This window comes from Dipodomys merriami, unplaced genomic scaffold (genome assembly GCF_024711535.1).
Source record: "Dipodomys merriami isolate MVZ:Mamm:240054 unplaced genomic scaffold, mDipMer1.0.p SCAF_524, whole genome shotgun sequence".
Taxonomy (NCBI): domain Eukaryota; kingdom Metazoa; phylum Chordata; class Mammalia; order Rodentia; family Heteromyidae; genus Dipodomys; species Dipodomys merriami.
In genome coordinates, this window is record NW_027206096.1 from 691,457 (window position 1) to 704,821 (window position 13,365).

Genomic DNA, 13,365 nt, shown 5'->3' on the forward strand with positions numbered 1-13,365 from the left:
TGAGCCACCTTCCCAGCCCTGAATTCTGCTTTTTAACTCCAGACTCTGCAACATATCCACCCATAACTCTTGCTGCCCAGGCTAATGCTAACTGCCCTCTTACCACTGGTCAGACCCAGAAGTCTGCAGTCATTCCTAATTCTGCTCTTCCACTTCCCACATGCAATCAATCTGGAAAGACTTCATGCTTGGACCGTAGATATATCTAGAAGTTCACCCTTTCTCTTCAGCATCACTGCTGTCACCCAGTGGCATCCCACACCTAGATTTTTGTTTTTGAGATTATGTATCCCAGGCTGGCCTAGAACTCACAACCCACCCTCCTGCCTAAAGCCATAGTTGCACTCCCATGCTGCACTTCCTCTCCAGGATGATTTCAAAACACTGATTCTTTACAATCTGTTCTCCACATACCCACACATGCTCTTGTGCACTGTGAGTCAGATCTTCTGCCTCCCATCTCACTGGGAATAAAAAAATGCAGAGAGAAAAATGGAAATGACCAACACCATGGTGAGAGAATCTTTTTATTTTGGGGGGTCCAGTTGTGGGGCCTGAACTCCGGGCCTGGGCGCTGTCCCTCAGCTCTTCAGCTCAAGGCCAGCGCTCTACCACTTGAGCCACAGTGCCACTTCCGGCTTTTTTCTTATGTGGTGCTGAGGAATCAAACCCAGGGCCTCAGGCATGCAAGGCAAGCGCTCTACCACTGAGCCACCTTCCCAGCCCCGAGAGAATCTTTTAAGATGAAGCACAAGAGAAGATGTCAGCTCTCATTATTTTTTTGTTTTGTGGTCCTGGGGATTGAATCCAGCCCTTGCACATGCTAAGTGAGCTTTCCACCTCTGAGCCACACCTCAGCCCCTTACTCTAGCACACAAGGCCTTTCTTCCTGATCTGGTCCTGGCAGCCTGTATGAGCCCAAGTACTTCATCGCACTCTGTATACTGGAGTGCTTCTCCCCAAGTCATGCTATGACTGAGCCCTGCACTGCTCCCAAATCTCCTTTCAAATGTCACTGCTGGGCTGGGAAGGTGGCTCAGTGGTAGGTAGAGTGCTTGCCTTGCATGCAGCACAACATAAGCAGAAAAAGCCAGAAGTGGCGCTGTGGCTCAAGTGGTAGAGCGCTAGCCTTGAGCTGAAGAGCTGAGGGACAGCGCCCAGGCCCAGAGTTCAGGCCCCACGACTGACCAAAAAAAAAAAAAAAAAAAAAATGTCACTGGTGTCAGAAGTCTTCCAGAACCCGTCTAAAATAGCAACTCCCACACCTCAACTTGCTGGGCTCTTTGTGTCTTGCATTATTTTTGTTCATAACCGTTTTTTTCTCATACAACATAGTTTATAGTTACTGATATATTTGTTATATTTATCCTCTACCTAGAGTGTTGGCTTTACAAGTTAGAGGTTTTTGTTGTTGTTCATTGCTCTATTCCCTATAAGAGCTAACACAGAGCCAGGAACACACCTAACACTCCTTGTTTCATGTGGGAAGAAGTCACTGTGTAGCCAGACACCCATGGCTCATGCTTGTAATCCTAGCTTACTCAGGAGACTAAGACCTAAGGTTCTTAGTTCAAAGCCAGCCTAGGCAGAAAAAGTGCGTAAGACTCTTATCTCCAATTAAGCAGCAAAAAGCTGGAATTGGAGCTGTGCTCAAGTGGTAGAGATGGTACCCAGTTCTTTAGTTCAAGTCTTAATACCAGCTCGTGTGTGTGCACGTGCGCGCGCGCACACACACACACTCAGTGAAATCTTTCATGGCATAAATTGTACTAATATTTTCAGTGAAAGTTACTTCAGTCATTTAAATGTTTGGCTCATCATCTGAATATTTCTGCATCACCAGAAGAGTCCTACATGTGTACAATTTACACAAAACCACATATTAATGGAATAGGGACACCCCTTCACTTTTTTCCCTAATGTGTTCTAGAAGAGGCATCAAAATAGAGGTTGTTATTCCGTCACTGCTTTAGATTTGTTCTATTACTATTCTGCATCAAGGACCAACTTCTTTAGCTTCGTTATGACTATGCAACCAGCTACTTCAACATAAAATGTCTTAAAACACAACTACTTAGGGGAAATTACATGCAATCTCCCCTCTCTGGGGAGAGAGGCAGGAAGACTGTGAGTTCCAGGTCAGCAAGGGCTACCCTGTGAGGCTGCCTCAAACACACAACACACAAACAAAAACAACAAGATGAGCCGGGTGCAGGTGGCTCACACCTGTGATCCTCGTTACGTAAAGAGGCTGAGGTCTGAGAACTGCAGTTCAATACCAGCCTGGGCCCAAAAGCCCCTGAGACTTTTATCTACAACTAACTTCCAGAAAGCCAGAAGTGCAGCAGTGGTTCACACCCAAGTGGCAGAGTGCCAGCCTGGAGCACACAGGCTCGGGGAGACCATTAACTTTTTCCACATGTGCTGTTGGCATCTTTCTCTGACCTTTCCTATCGTCTCGAGGGCTTTCGGTGAGACCACCTTTACCTGTCCGAATACTGTTATTTTTGCTCTTCGTCTCCATCGTTCAGGTGTACCGAATTCTTCACCTTTCAAAGAGCCAGCATCAGCCTGCGGAGCCGTCTGCTGGACGTTTCCTTCCTCTCCTCCCTGTCTCTCTGCTCTGGCTTGGGGCTGGTCCGAGGGCCCGGGCCGGCTCCTCGGCTTGCCCCCCCCCCTCCCGTCCCCCCCCCCCCCGCCCCGAGCTGGGCTTCCCCCCTGGGGCCCTCCTCCACGTCGGGCTCCGTGGTGGTTACTGGAGATAACCTCTCGAACGTTCCTGCCCAGGCTGGCTTCGAACCGCACTCCTCAGCGCTCACCCGAGCAGCTGGGGTTACAGGCGCCCCTGAAAATTTAAAAATCCCAAACAGGACGGTGGCTGTCGCGCGATACCCGCAAAGCCCCGCGCGCTCCCCTCAGAGACCCCGCGCTCGCGCAGCGCGCTCACCGCGCCGCCGCCCCGCACGCGGGTCTCGGAGAATCCCGCAAGGTCGAATCCCGCCGGCACCGCCCCCTTGACTGTCATTGGCTGGCTTCCGTTACGCAAGGGCGTCCGTGCGGCAGAACCTAAAGTGAGGGGCGAAGTTTCCAACCGGAAGTTTCCACCCGCTGCTCCCGGAAGTGTCCTCGCTGCCGGGGTAACGGGACTCCGCGGCTGTGGGGGCGGCGCCGTGATGGACCGAGAGGACGCGGTGAGGAGGCGGGGGAGGGGGAGAAAGCGGCGGGGCCTTGTCCCCGACCGCGGGGGCGAGGGGAGGGAGGTCGAGGCACAGCGGTAGGAAGAGGCCAGCCGGCTCGAGGGCATCTCTGCGAAAGGAGGGCGAGACGCGGGGTGGGCCTGGCGGGCCGCGTGTACGCGGGGGACTTGGGGGGAGGTGGCTCTGGGGAGGGGAGGCCCTGGCGGGGAGGCCCGACCAGGGAGGCTCTGGGCAGGGACACTGGCCAGACGGCTGGAGTGAACGTGGCTAGGGGCGTGTTTAAGGAGAAGGGTGAAGTTCTGGGTTGGTGGGGTGGCCACCCACACAGCTCGGTGTGTATCCAGAGCGACCTGCAGTTCCCTTCCATGCTAAGGTGGGGGGGGGGGCTGGAACCCCAGTGCCTGCGAGCAGACACCTGTCTTGGCCATGTCTGCTACAGGGATGTTCAGTTCGGGTTTGGGGACCAGCTCCTTCCTCCAGATGTGTTTTTGTATAACAAGTGTTACGGTAGTTGTCAGTCAATACTGGATCACTGAACAATAGACCCAAGTTGTCAGAGTCGTCACGAATTTTTGAGTTGCTACATAAAGTGCTTCACTTTAGAGCTGTTACACGAATATTCAATAGTTAGAACAATCATAATAAACATCAATAAGTTTGGAATCAAAGTATTTGTGCAAGGCTGGGAAGGTGGCTCAGTGGTAGAGCGCTTGCCTTGCATGCTTAAGGCCCTGGGTTCGATTCCTCAGCACCACATAAGCAAAAAGAAAAAAGCCGGAAGTGGCACTGTGGCTCAAGTGGTAGAGCGCTAGCCTTGAGCTGAAGAGCTGAGGGACAGTGTCCAGGCCCAGATTTCAGGCCCACGACTGAACCCCCCCCCAAAAAAAAAAAGATATATTAAAAAAAGTGTGCACAGACACAGCATGATGGTAGAAGGCCTTATAATAGGTAACAAATATTAGTTCAGCTCCACGCTGGTGGTTCAGACTTGTAATCCTAGGTACTCAGGAAGCTGAGATCTGAGGATTGAGGTTTGAAGCCAGCCCAGGCAAGAAAAAAGTTGATGAGACTCTTTATCTCCAATTAACCATCAAAAACCCAGAAGTGAAGGTTTGACTCAAGTATTAGAGCAGCAGCCTTGAGCAAAAAAGAGAAAGGACAGCACCCAGACTTTGTTCATCCCCAGTACAAGTACAAAAAAATGTTAATTGGATAATGAGGGATTGATATCTAGATGCTAAATGGATAAAAATTTGCAACAACCCATACATGTATGCTCTGAGTAGTCACCATGACTTTTGCTCCCTATTGAGTCTCATCACCCAGTCTAGTACACATGTAGTTAATATCCTTTGTACTGCTCAGTGAATGAATCAGAATTTGAAACAACTCCAAAAAAAGTCTAAGTTCCTTTGCACTCTTTTTAGTGTCCTAGAGAAGTTCCAAATGGTATTTCTAATTTTGTCATCTTTTAGGTTCTATTTGGAAGTTCAATTTGTTCAAATGTTTATGATTTTTTTCATGTATTAGGATACAATTGCTAGGAACCCTTTAAGAAGTAAGAGCCAAAGGGTTTAGATATATGTGTTGAAGGTGGTTTGATAGTAACATCTCTGTGTTCTCTCATAGAAAGAGTTTAAAGAACGCTGTTCCCAGTGTGCTGCTGTCTCCTGGGGTCTCACTGATGAAGGCAAATATTACTGCACTTCTTGCCACAATGTTACAGAGGTAAGTCACAGATACCATTTATGAATTCACTTTTGTTTTTGAAATTGCAGTTTTAACATGACATATACCTAGTTTGTCCCATATTGATGTGTTTTAATCACTTGCACCATTTCCAAATTCCGAGAATATAAGTCATTTTCAAGTGCTCACTCTTGATTTAAGGCATTTGTAAACAGATCAAGAATGATATTTTGGGAGTATGTGTGAGCCACATTTATAAATTTTTGATACTGTATGATATAAGGAGAAATAATTAGCATTGTAGTTAGAAAGTGATGCATTCATTTTTATTGGTATGTAAGAGTTTTAAATGTGTTGCACTAGCTTAGTGATTCAGAAGATGAAATGTGAAAAAAACATTAGGAGTATTGGAAATGTCCTTCATTATTATTTTGTCTTTGTGTAGTACCTTATAAGTGTTTTTGTTAGTTTGGTGGTACTAGACGTTAGACTCTGGGGCCTTGCACATGCTAGGCAGGTGCTCTACCACTTGAGCCATGCTTCCAGGTCTTTTTGCTTCAGTTGTTTTTCCAGTAGAGTCTTATGTTTATGTTTTGGCCAGTCTGGAGCATAGTCTTTTATTTATACTTCCCATATAGCTGGAATAACAGGTACATGCTGTCATGCCCATATTTTTTTGTGTGTGGTTGTGTGCTGGGTCTGGGTGCTGTCCCTTAGTTTTTTTCACTTAAAGCTGGTGCTCTACTTCTTGAGCCATATACACACTTCTGGCTTCTGGGTGGTGAATTGAAGATAAAAATCTCACAGACTCTTCGGCCCAGGCTAACTTCAAAGTACAGTCTTCAGATCTCAGCTTCACATGTAGCCAGGATTACAGGTCTGAGCCACTGGCACCCAGCCAACTTTTTAAAAATTGATTCAGATGAGATCTCTTGAACTTTTTGCCTAGGCTAGTCTTAAGCTAGAAGCCTCCTAAATCTATGCCTCCTGAATAGCTAGATTTATAGTTGTGTACCACCAAACCCAGCAACAAAATGATTTCTTATCTCATTTCCTCCTTATGAGATATGGTGTTATAAATATATATTCATAGATAGAACAAGTGGGGCTCACAAATTGGGTTTGCCAAAGTCACACAGTGTTGAGGCAAGACTTGAACCTGAGTTTTCCAACTCCAGGCTTCATTTTACCTCATCACACCTGTTTCTTCAAATAGATACTGTCTGGTGTGACCTTGGTAGATGGGCTACCTTCACCTGGGAGTTTACATCCTGTTCTGGTGGCCATAGCTTCAGGCCAGTATAACCAAAATAATCAAGGGTTTGGACAGTTTGCTGCTAGACAGGCTAACCATGTCAGGATGCTTCTCCGTAGAGAAGGATTTGCTGAAAATCTACTGAGCCAGGTAGAACAAATTCACCTTCACCATAAAGTTAAGGAAGTCAGGTTGGGACAAGTAAATGTGACTGAGCTTTAGCATGTTGTGAAAGGGGCTAACTTCCCTTCCTACTTTAAGAAATTAAAACCTGGCGACTCCTCTTTGGGGGCCTTTTACAAATCCAGAGTTTTGCTTCTTTCCTTAAAATAAACTTATTCTGCTTATTTACTTATTTAGCCTGTCATGGGGCTTGAACTCAGGGCCTGGGCACTGTCTCTGAGCTTCTTTGGCTCAAGGCTAGTGCTCTACCACTTGAGCCACAGTGCCACTTCAGGCTTTTTTCTGTTTGTGTAGTGCTGAGGAATCAAACTCAGGGCTTCATGCATGCTAGGCAAGCACTCTACTACTGAGCTACATTCCCAAACCTCTGTTTACTCTAAAAAGAAAGAAAGAAATAAAAAACCTGGTCAAAGTCTATGAAACAAGTGAAACAAATTTCCCTTGAGAAAAGTAGGTTATTTAGCTTACAACTCTGTCCCATGACGGTTTCCCGCAGCATAGTAATCTTTCTGCAGAGTGTAGGGAATGCTCATGGTCTCCTTACTAAGATAGGGTATTAACAAGATACATACTTACCAAAGAAATTGTTCGGGTGATGGTAAGCATTTTCTTGATTATGGCAATGATTTTATGGATATACACCCATGTAGCTCAAAATATATGTGTGTGTGTGTATATATATATGAGTGTGTGTGTGTGTGTGTGTGTGTACATACACAAATGCTCAGATTGTGCACTTGATATGTACTCACTGTGGTCCTCTCCTTTAATTAGTGTTAATGCACACTGAGTAGTATTACTTACTGTTACCTTTGTACTGCAAAAATGCACATGGGGAAGTGGCGCTGTAGCTCAAGCGGTAGAGCGCTCGCCTTGAGCTGAAGAGCTGAGGGACAGCGCCCAGGCCCAGAGTTCAAGCCCCACAACTGACAAAAAAAAAAAAAAAATGCACATGGGGGGCTGGGAAGGTGGCTCAGTGGTAGAGCGCTTGCCTTGCATGCATGAGGCCCTGGGTTCGATTCCTCAGCACCACATAAGCAAAAACAAAAAAAAAATGCACATGAGAAGGAAGATTGTGTCTTAAGGAACTATTTGAAAGATCCTAATACCATTACCTAGCTCTGCATATCAAAGACTGTCAGCCTACAAGGAGTAAGTTGTCAAGAATGTATAGCTCTAGGAAGTGGCGCTGTAGCTCAAGTGGTAGAGCGCTCGCCTTGAGCTGAAGAGCTGAGGGACAGCGCCCAGGCCCAGAGTTCAAGCCCCATGACCGACAAAAAAAAAACAAAAACAAAAACAAAGAGTGTATAGCTCTTGAAGGTAGGAAACATATATGTGTGTGTGTACATGTATGTGCATATGTAGAACATATGTATGTGTGCACATAAGTATAGAGAGAACCCAGTGCTTCAAGTTAGGGGAGCACTCTACCACTGAACATTCTCAGCCCCAACCCATCTTTTATGGAGAAGATAATCCTAGCTTGGGGCCTCCCTTCCATACAGTGGGCAAATCTGTTGCACAAATTCAGTGGTTACTTTATGGCCATGCAGGCATGCTCATAACATAGAATGTGATGTGAAGGGTGCTCCTTGGAGTGAGGTAGTGTTGAAATCCTCAGGTGGGGAGGGGCCAGTGAGACAGTGGTTACAACTATGAAACATGGAGGTTGTGGTACAGCTTGCTGTAACTATTGCTCTGTTGCTGTCATCGTCCTCCAGTTTACTCTATATGTCTTGCAGGTCCAGGCCTTCTGTCTAATCTGAGCAAAGGCATTCTGAGTTGGTAAAAGAACAAATTTATCTCTGGGTTTTTTGTTTGTGCCAGTCCTAGGGCTGGAACTCAGGGACTAGACACTTTCCCTGAGCTTTCATGCTCAAGGTTAGCACTCTACTACTTGAGCCACAACTCCACTTTGATTTTTGGTGGTTAATTGCAGATAAAGTCTCATGGACCTTCCTGTCTGGGGTGGCAAACTATGATCCTCAGCTCTCAGCTTTCTGAGTCACTAGGACTACAGCTGTGAGCCACCAGTACCAGCTTATCCCAGTGTGTTTTACACAGGAAAAAAAGAATGAGGTCTTAAATTATGTTTTAGACAAGTAGATCTTTTTTCAAGAATTTTGTGGGTATTTAATAAAATGTTTATTTTACTTACTCATTAATTTTGTGCTGGTCCTGGGGCTTGAAGTCAGAGTCTGGGGCGCTGTCCCTGAGCTTTTTCACTCAAGGCTAGTGCTCTACCACTTTGTACCACTACTTCACTTCCATTTTTCTGGTGGTTAATTGGAGATGAGAGTCTTACGAACTTTTCTGTCCAAGCTGCTTTGAACCCTGATCCTCAGATTTCAACCTCCTGAGTAGCTAAGATTATAGGTGAGAGCCACTGGCACCTGGGCTTGTTCCTGAGCTTTTCCCCTCTAGACTAGTGTTCTACCATTTGAGCCACAACTCCATTTTTGGCTTTTGGTGGTTCATTGAAGATCAGAGTCTCATGTACTTTCCTACTTGGGTTGACTTTGAACTCAATCCTTCAGATATCCTAAATTGTTAGGATTACAGATATGAACCACTGGCGCCCAGCTTAATAGATTCTTGTAATGATTATAAGAGCAATGCACAGGCTTATTGGAGAAAATTTGGAAATTGTGAAGATGAAAACCCCTACCACCAGTGATCTCAATACACAGTTTAGTAACAGCTTCCTATTCTAAGCTGTCTCTGTCCCTCTCCCCTTTCGCTTCTCCCTCTCTCTTCCCCTCTCCTTCTCTCCCTCTTTCTGTGTACAGGAGGGGAAAGGGAGATTTGTATTAATAATTTTTCCTGTTATTGTAAATGTGCAGATATTTTCATTGACTATGTAAATATTCCACATATAATCGTTCCAGTAATTTAATTACTTTTAGCTCCAGTTTGGGATTCCTATTTTAGAAGTGGATACATTTTTAATTAAAAAGCAACTTAAGGATTAACCAGAATGTTACAATTTATATAATTTTCCTTATGTTATGGTAAGTAGTCTAATTACTTACAATTTGAATCCTTGATACTTCCCAGAAACATATTGGAAAACTTGTGCTTAGGGGGATGTAAAACTTTCTTCTAAACTGCCTGTTTTTGTTTCCCACAGAGATCTAAGGAAGTTACAGACACAGGGGCTATTCCAAATGCCAGGATAAAAGCCATCAGCAGGGGGCAGAAAAACAAAAAAAAGCTTGGTAAGACCCTAATATGTGCTTACTGTTCTTTATTTCAAATGAATGTTGAATCTTTAACATAGAGTGGAATTTTAAGTAGATTCCAGAGCAAATTCCAGATCTGAAAGCATATAATACAGTATAGAATTATGGTAAAGTCGGAAGCAGTGTGTGTGTACAAAAACCCTGCTTCTGTCGGTGAGTTGCATTTCCAGTAGAGCAACTATTATGCAAAAGACAATAATAGCAAAGGGGCATTTCTTCTTTTTCTCTGCTGGCATAGATTCTTCTATTATTGCCTCTGAATATGACTTTCTGTGTTTTTGAAGCAAAATGCTTATTTTCCAAATTGATTTGCCAATGGAATTATCAGGTTGGGTGACTTAAACATGATATTCAACTTTCAGAAACTCGCATTTTTCATACTGAATTTTGAACAAATAGGGAAGCTTGTTTTCCCTTACAACAGCCTTAGCGTGAGTATGCATAGAAAGATCACTTGTTGCATTAGTCCCATGTCTCTGTGATGAGCCAACCCTGCGTCTGAGGCGCAGGGTTTCTGTCCTTGGGCTGCCTGCCTAGGACCAGCTTCTCAAGTGTGGAACCAGGGTAATGTTAATAGTAGATTCTTCTACTAGTAACAAAACCTTTTAGGAGGTTTTTTGCTTTGCTTTTTTTTTTTTTTTTTTTTTTTGTCTTTTTGTCTGGTGACATTCGGGGAATGAAGAGGGTGTAGTCCTCTGCCATGTGCAGGGAGAAGGGACCTGGGAGTCAGCACCACTGCACAAGCTGTGTGTTAAAGTCCTCGCTGATACGCTTCTCAGAGTTACAGTATTTGACGATAAGGAATAAAAGATTTTAACATTTGTCTAACGGGCCTTTACAGTAAACAGTACCTGTGTTCTGTTTGGTGACAGGTTTCTTTATAATCTCTTAGGGTTGTTTTAAGGGTTCACAAAAATAGCCTGCTTAAAATGCCCAGCACACAGTTGGCACCTAGGCAGACCTTCCCTGGATTTTAGTTTTTCCCTGTAACTTAGGACCAGTTCCATAAGAACAGAATGGCGTTGAACCGTTATTTTGTTTTTGTTTTTATTTTCTGTTCTTATTCCTCTGTCCTGTACCATCAGCTCTTGGCTCTTGATATTTGCTTATTCACTCACCAAATATTCCAAAGTGGAAGAAAATCTTTGGACGCAATGACAGTACTTTCATATACAATTCTTCTAGGTATTGTTTAGAAATACGTTTTTAAGCCAGGCATGAAGACTCACACCTGTAATCCCAGTTACTCAAGTGGTAGAGATCAGAAGGATCTCAGTTTGAGAGTGGCCTAGGTAAAAGGTTGAGAGTCCTCAACTCAACAAACAAGCCTAGTTTGGTGCATGCTTATAGTCCTACCTGTGCATGAGGCATACATAGGAGTATCATTGTTCCAAGCCTATCTGAAAAATAACCCAAAACAAAAAGGATTGGAGGCGTGCTTCAAGTGGTAGAGTACCTGCTTAGCAAACCTAAGGCACTGAATTCAAACTTGAGTACCACCATCACCAAAAAAGAAAAACCCAATAAGCTCCTCTCCCACTTTCTCTCCCCCCCTTCCTTCCTTCCTTCCTTCCTTCCCTCCCTCCTTCCTTCCTTCCTTCCTTCCTTCTTTCTTTCCTTCTTTTTTTCTTTCTTCCTTTCTTCCTTTCTTTCTTTTGTGCTTGAACTCAGGGCCCAGGAGCTGACCCTGAGCTTTTTTGCTCAAGGCTAACCATCTACCACTTGAGCCACAGCTCTTCACCATTTTTGTGTGTGTGGTGGTAAGTTGGAGATAAGAGTCTCTCGGACTTGCCTGACAAGCATACCTTTGAGCGTGATCTTCAGATGGCAGCCTCCTGAGTAGCTGCAATCACAGGTGTGAGCCACCAGTTCTCGCTCATATTTTGTAACTTAGATTTTATTTGTTTGTGTTTTTTTTTTTAATGCCAATTGTGGGGCCTGAACTCTGGGCCTGGGCGCTGTCCTCCAGCTCTTCAGCTGTAGACCAGCGCTCTACCACTTGAGCCACAGCCCCACTTCTGGCTTTTTCTGTTTATGTGGTGCTGAGGAATCAAACCTAGGGCCTCATGAATGCAAGGCAAGCACTCTACCACTGAGCCACCTTCCCAGCCCTATTTGTTTTGTTTTTAAACACAAGACTTTTTCTGTTTTTTGAAGTTAATATTTTTTTAAACTTTAGATAATTGGAAATAAACTCATAAATTATAAAATGCTTAGTTTTAATATGCCTGTACAAATTTACCAGATTGGAAGAGAAGGGAAGAATAGAATAGAAACACTTTTCAAAGAAGGGTAGAAAAGAATTTCAAGCTGGTTAACAGATTGTAATTGTACATGAACATAACAGTAAATCAGGGTACAAATGTGTAAAATACGTTGTTTGTCATTTAGAGAAAGGCTGTGATTGGTATGTGTGTGAAGGTTTTCAGTACATACTTTATCACCAAGCAGAAGCCCTGAAGACCCTCGGAGTAGGCCCAGAGTTAAAGGTAAGTCTGTCTGTCCAGATGTTAGCTTTACATTTCATTGCTTGAAGAGGAGGGTTCAGAGTAGACTAAGGAGGGACCAGTCCTAACACCAGTGGCTTGCCCTGACCAGAAAGGAGTCATGTGTAAATTGTTTCCTTTTCTGATCCTTAATTTACTAAATGAATAAAAGGAGGAGCTTCTGTCAGGTGATCTTAATGTGTTCCTTCTCTAAAATCTAAGATTAAGAGGGATCTTTTGAAGCCTGGAGTTTAACCCTCAGCACTAGGAAAAGAAAGGACCCAGTGTTTCCCATATACGTGATAGTGATGAGGATCTTCTAAGGGAAAAGCAGACGTGTCTGCATTCAGGCAAAGGCAGTAGTGAAGGACAGGAGATTCTCTGGTCCAGATGTGCCTGTATGTGTCACCATACTCTCAACCACCACTTCTTTCTTTAGAATGAAGTTTTACATAATTTCTGGAAGCGCTACCTTGAGAAGAGCAAGCAGGCATATTGTAAAAACCCAATATATACCAGTGGAAGGCAAGCGAAGGTAGGCCACGAGTCTGAACCGGGAGTGAGACGAAGTGATGTTGGGCTTGTGTTTCGTTTGTGTCTGTGATTGTAATGCTTGTCAGGACTAACCTGACAAAAGACTTCTTGTCAGAAGAGACTTCTGGTATAGACCAGAAGAAGCTTTCCTGATCGAGACATTGGAATGCAGTGTACACTATGTGAAACATGAAGAAATGTAAATATATATATATATATATATATATATATATATATATTTTTTTTTTTTTTTTTTTTTTTTTTTTTTTTTTTTTGTCGGTCGTGGGGCTTGAACTCGGCCTGAGCACTGTCCCTCAGCTCTTCAGCTCAAGGCTAGCACTCTTCCACTTGAGCTACAGTGCCACTTCCAGTTTCTGGTGGTTTATTGGAGATAAGAGTTTCTTGGACTTTTCCTGCCCAGGCTGGCTTTGAACCGTGATCCTCAGATCTCAGCCTCCTGAGTAGCTAGGATTACAGGCGTGAGCCACCGGCGCCCGGCTAACATGAAGAAATTTGTTTTTTAATTGTGAAAATACTGTACAGAGGAGTTACAATTACATGGGCAAGATAATGAGTACATTTCTTATCAAGCATTGTTGCCTCCTCTTTGTTTCCCCTTCCTATCCCTTCCCATCTCCTTCCCCCTCCCCCAGAAAATTTTAAATTAACTTTACAGATGGGAGCTAAAGGGATTTCTCCTCCCTCCCTTCCTCAACCTTGCCCTTTCTCAGCTGCTGAGACTCGAACCCAGGGCCTTGTATTAAGCAAGCACTCTACCA

General features: G+C 44.2%; 1 protein-coding gene across 1 annotated transcript in view; it reads left to right on the forward strand.

The window, feature by feature from the left end:
- The first annotated feature begins 3,126 nt into the window (after window positions 1-3,126).
- Window positions 3,127-13,365, forward strand: part of LOC138811400 (TATA box-binding protein-associated factor RNA polymerase I subunit B-like) — a 63,604-nt gene continuing 53,365 nt past the window's right edge. The window contains exons 1-5 of the mRNA XM_069999141.1: window positions 3,127-3,191; window positions 4,827-4,925; window positions 9,455-9,542; window positions 11,958-12,055; window positions 12,492-12,587. Coding sequence (XP_069855242.1) covers window positions 3,174-3,191; window positions 4,827-4,925; window positions 9,455-9,542; window positions 11,958-12,055; window positions 12,492-12,587 — 399 coding nt within the window. The 5' untranslated portion in view covers window positions 3,127-3,173. The remainder of the gene's footprint in view (window positions 3,192-4,826; window positions 4,926-9,454; window positions 9,543-11,957; window positions 12,056-12,491; window positions 12,588-13,365) is intronic.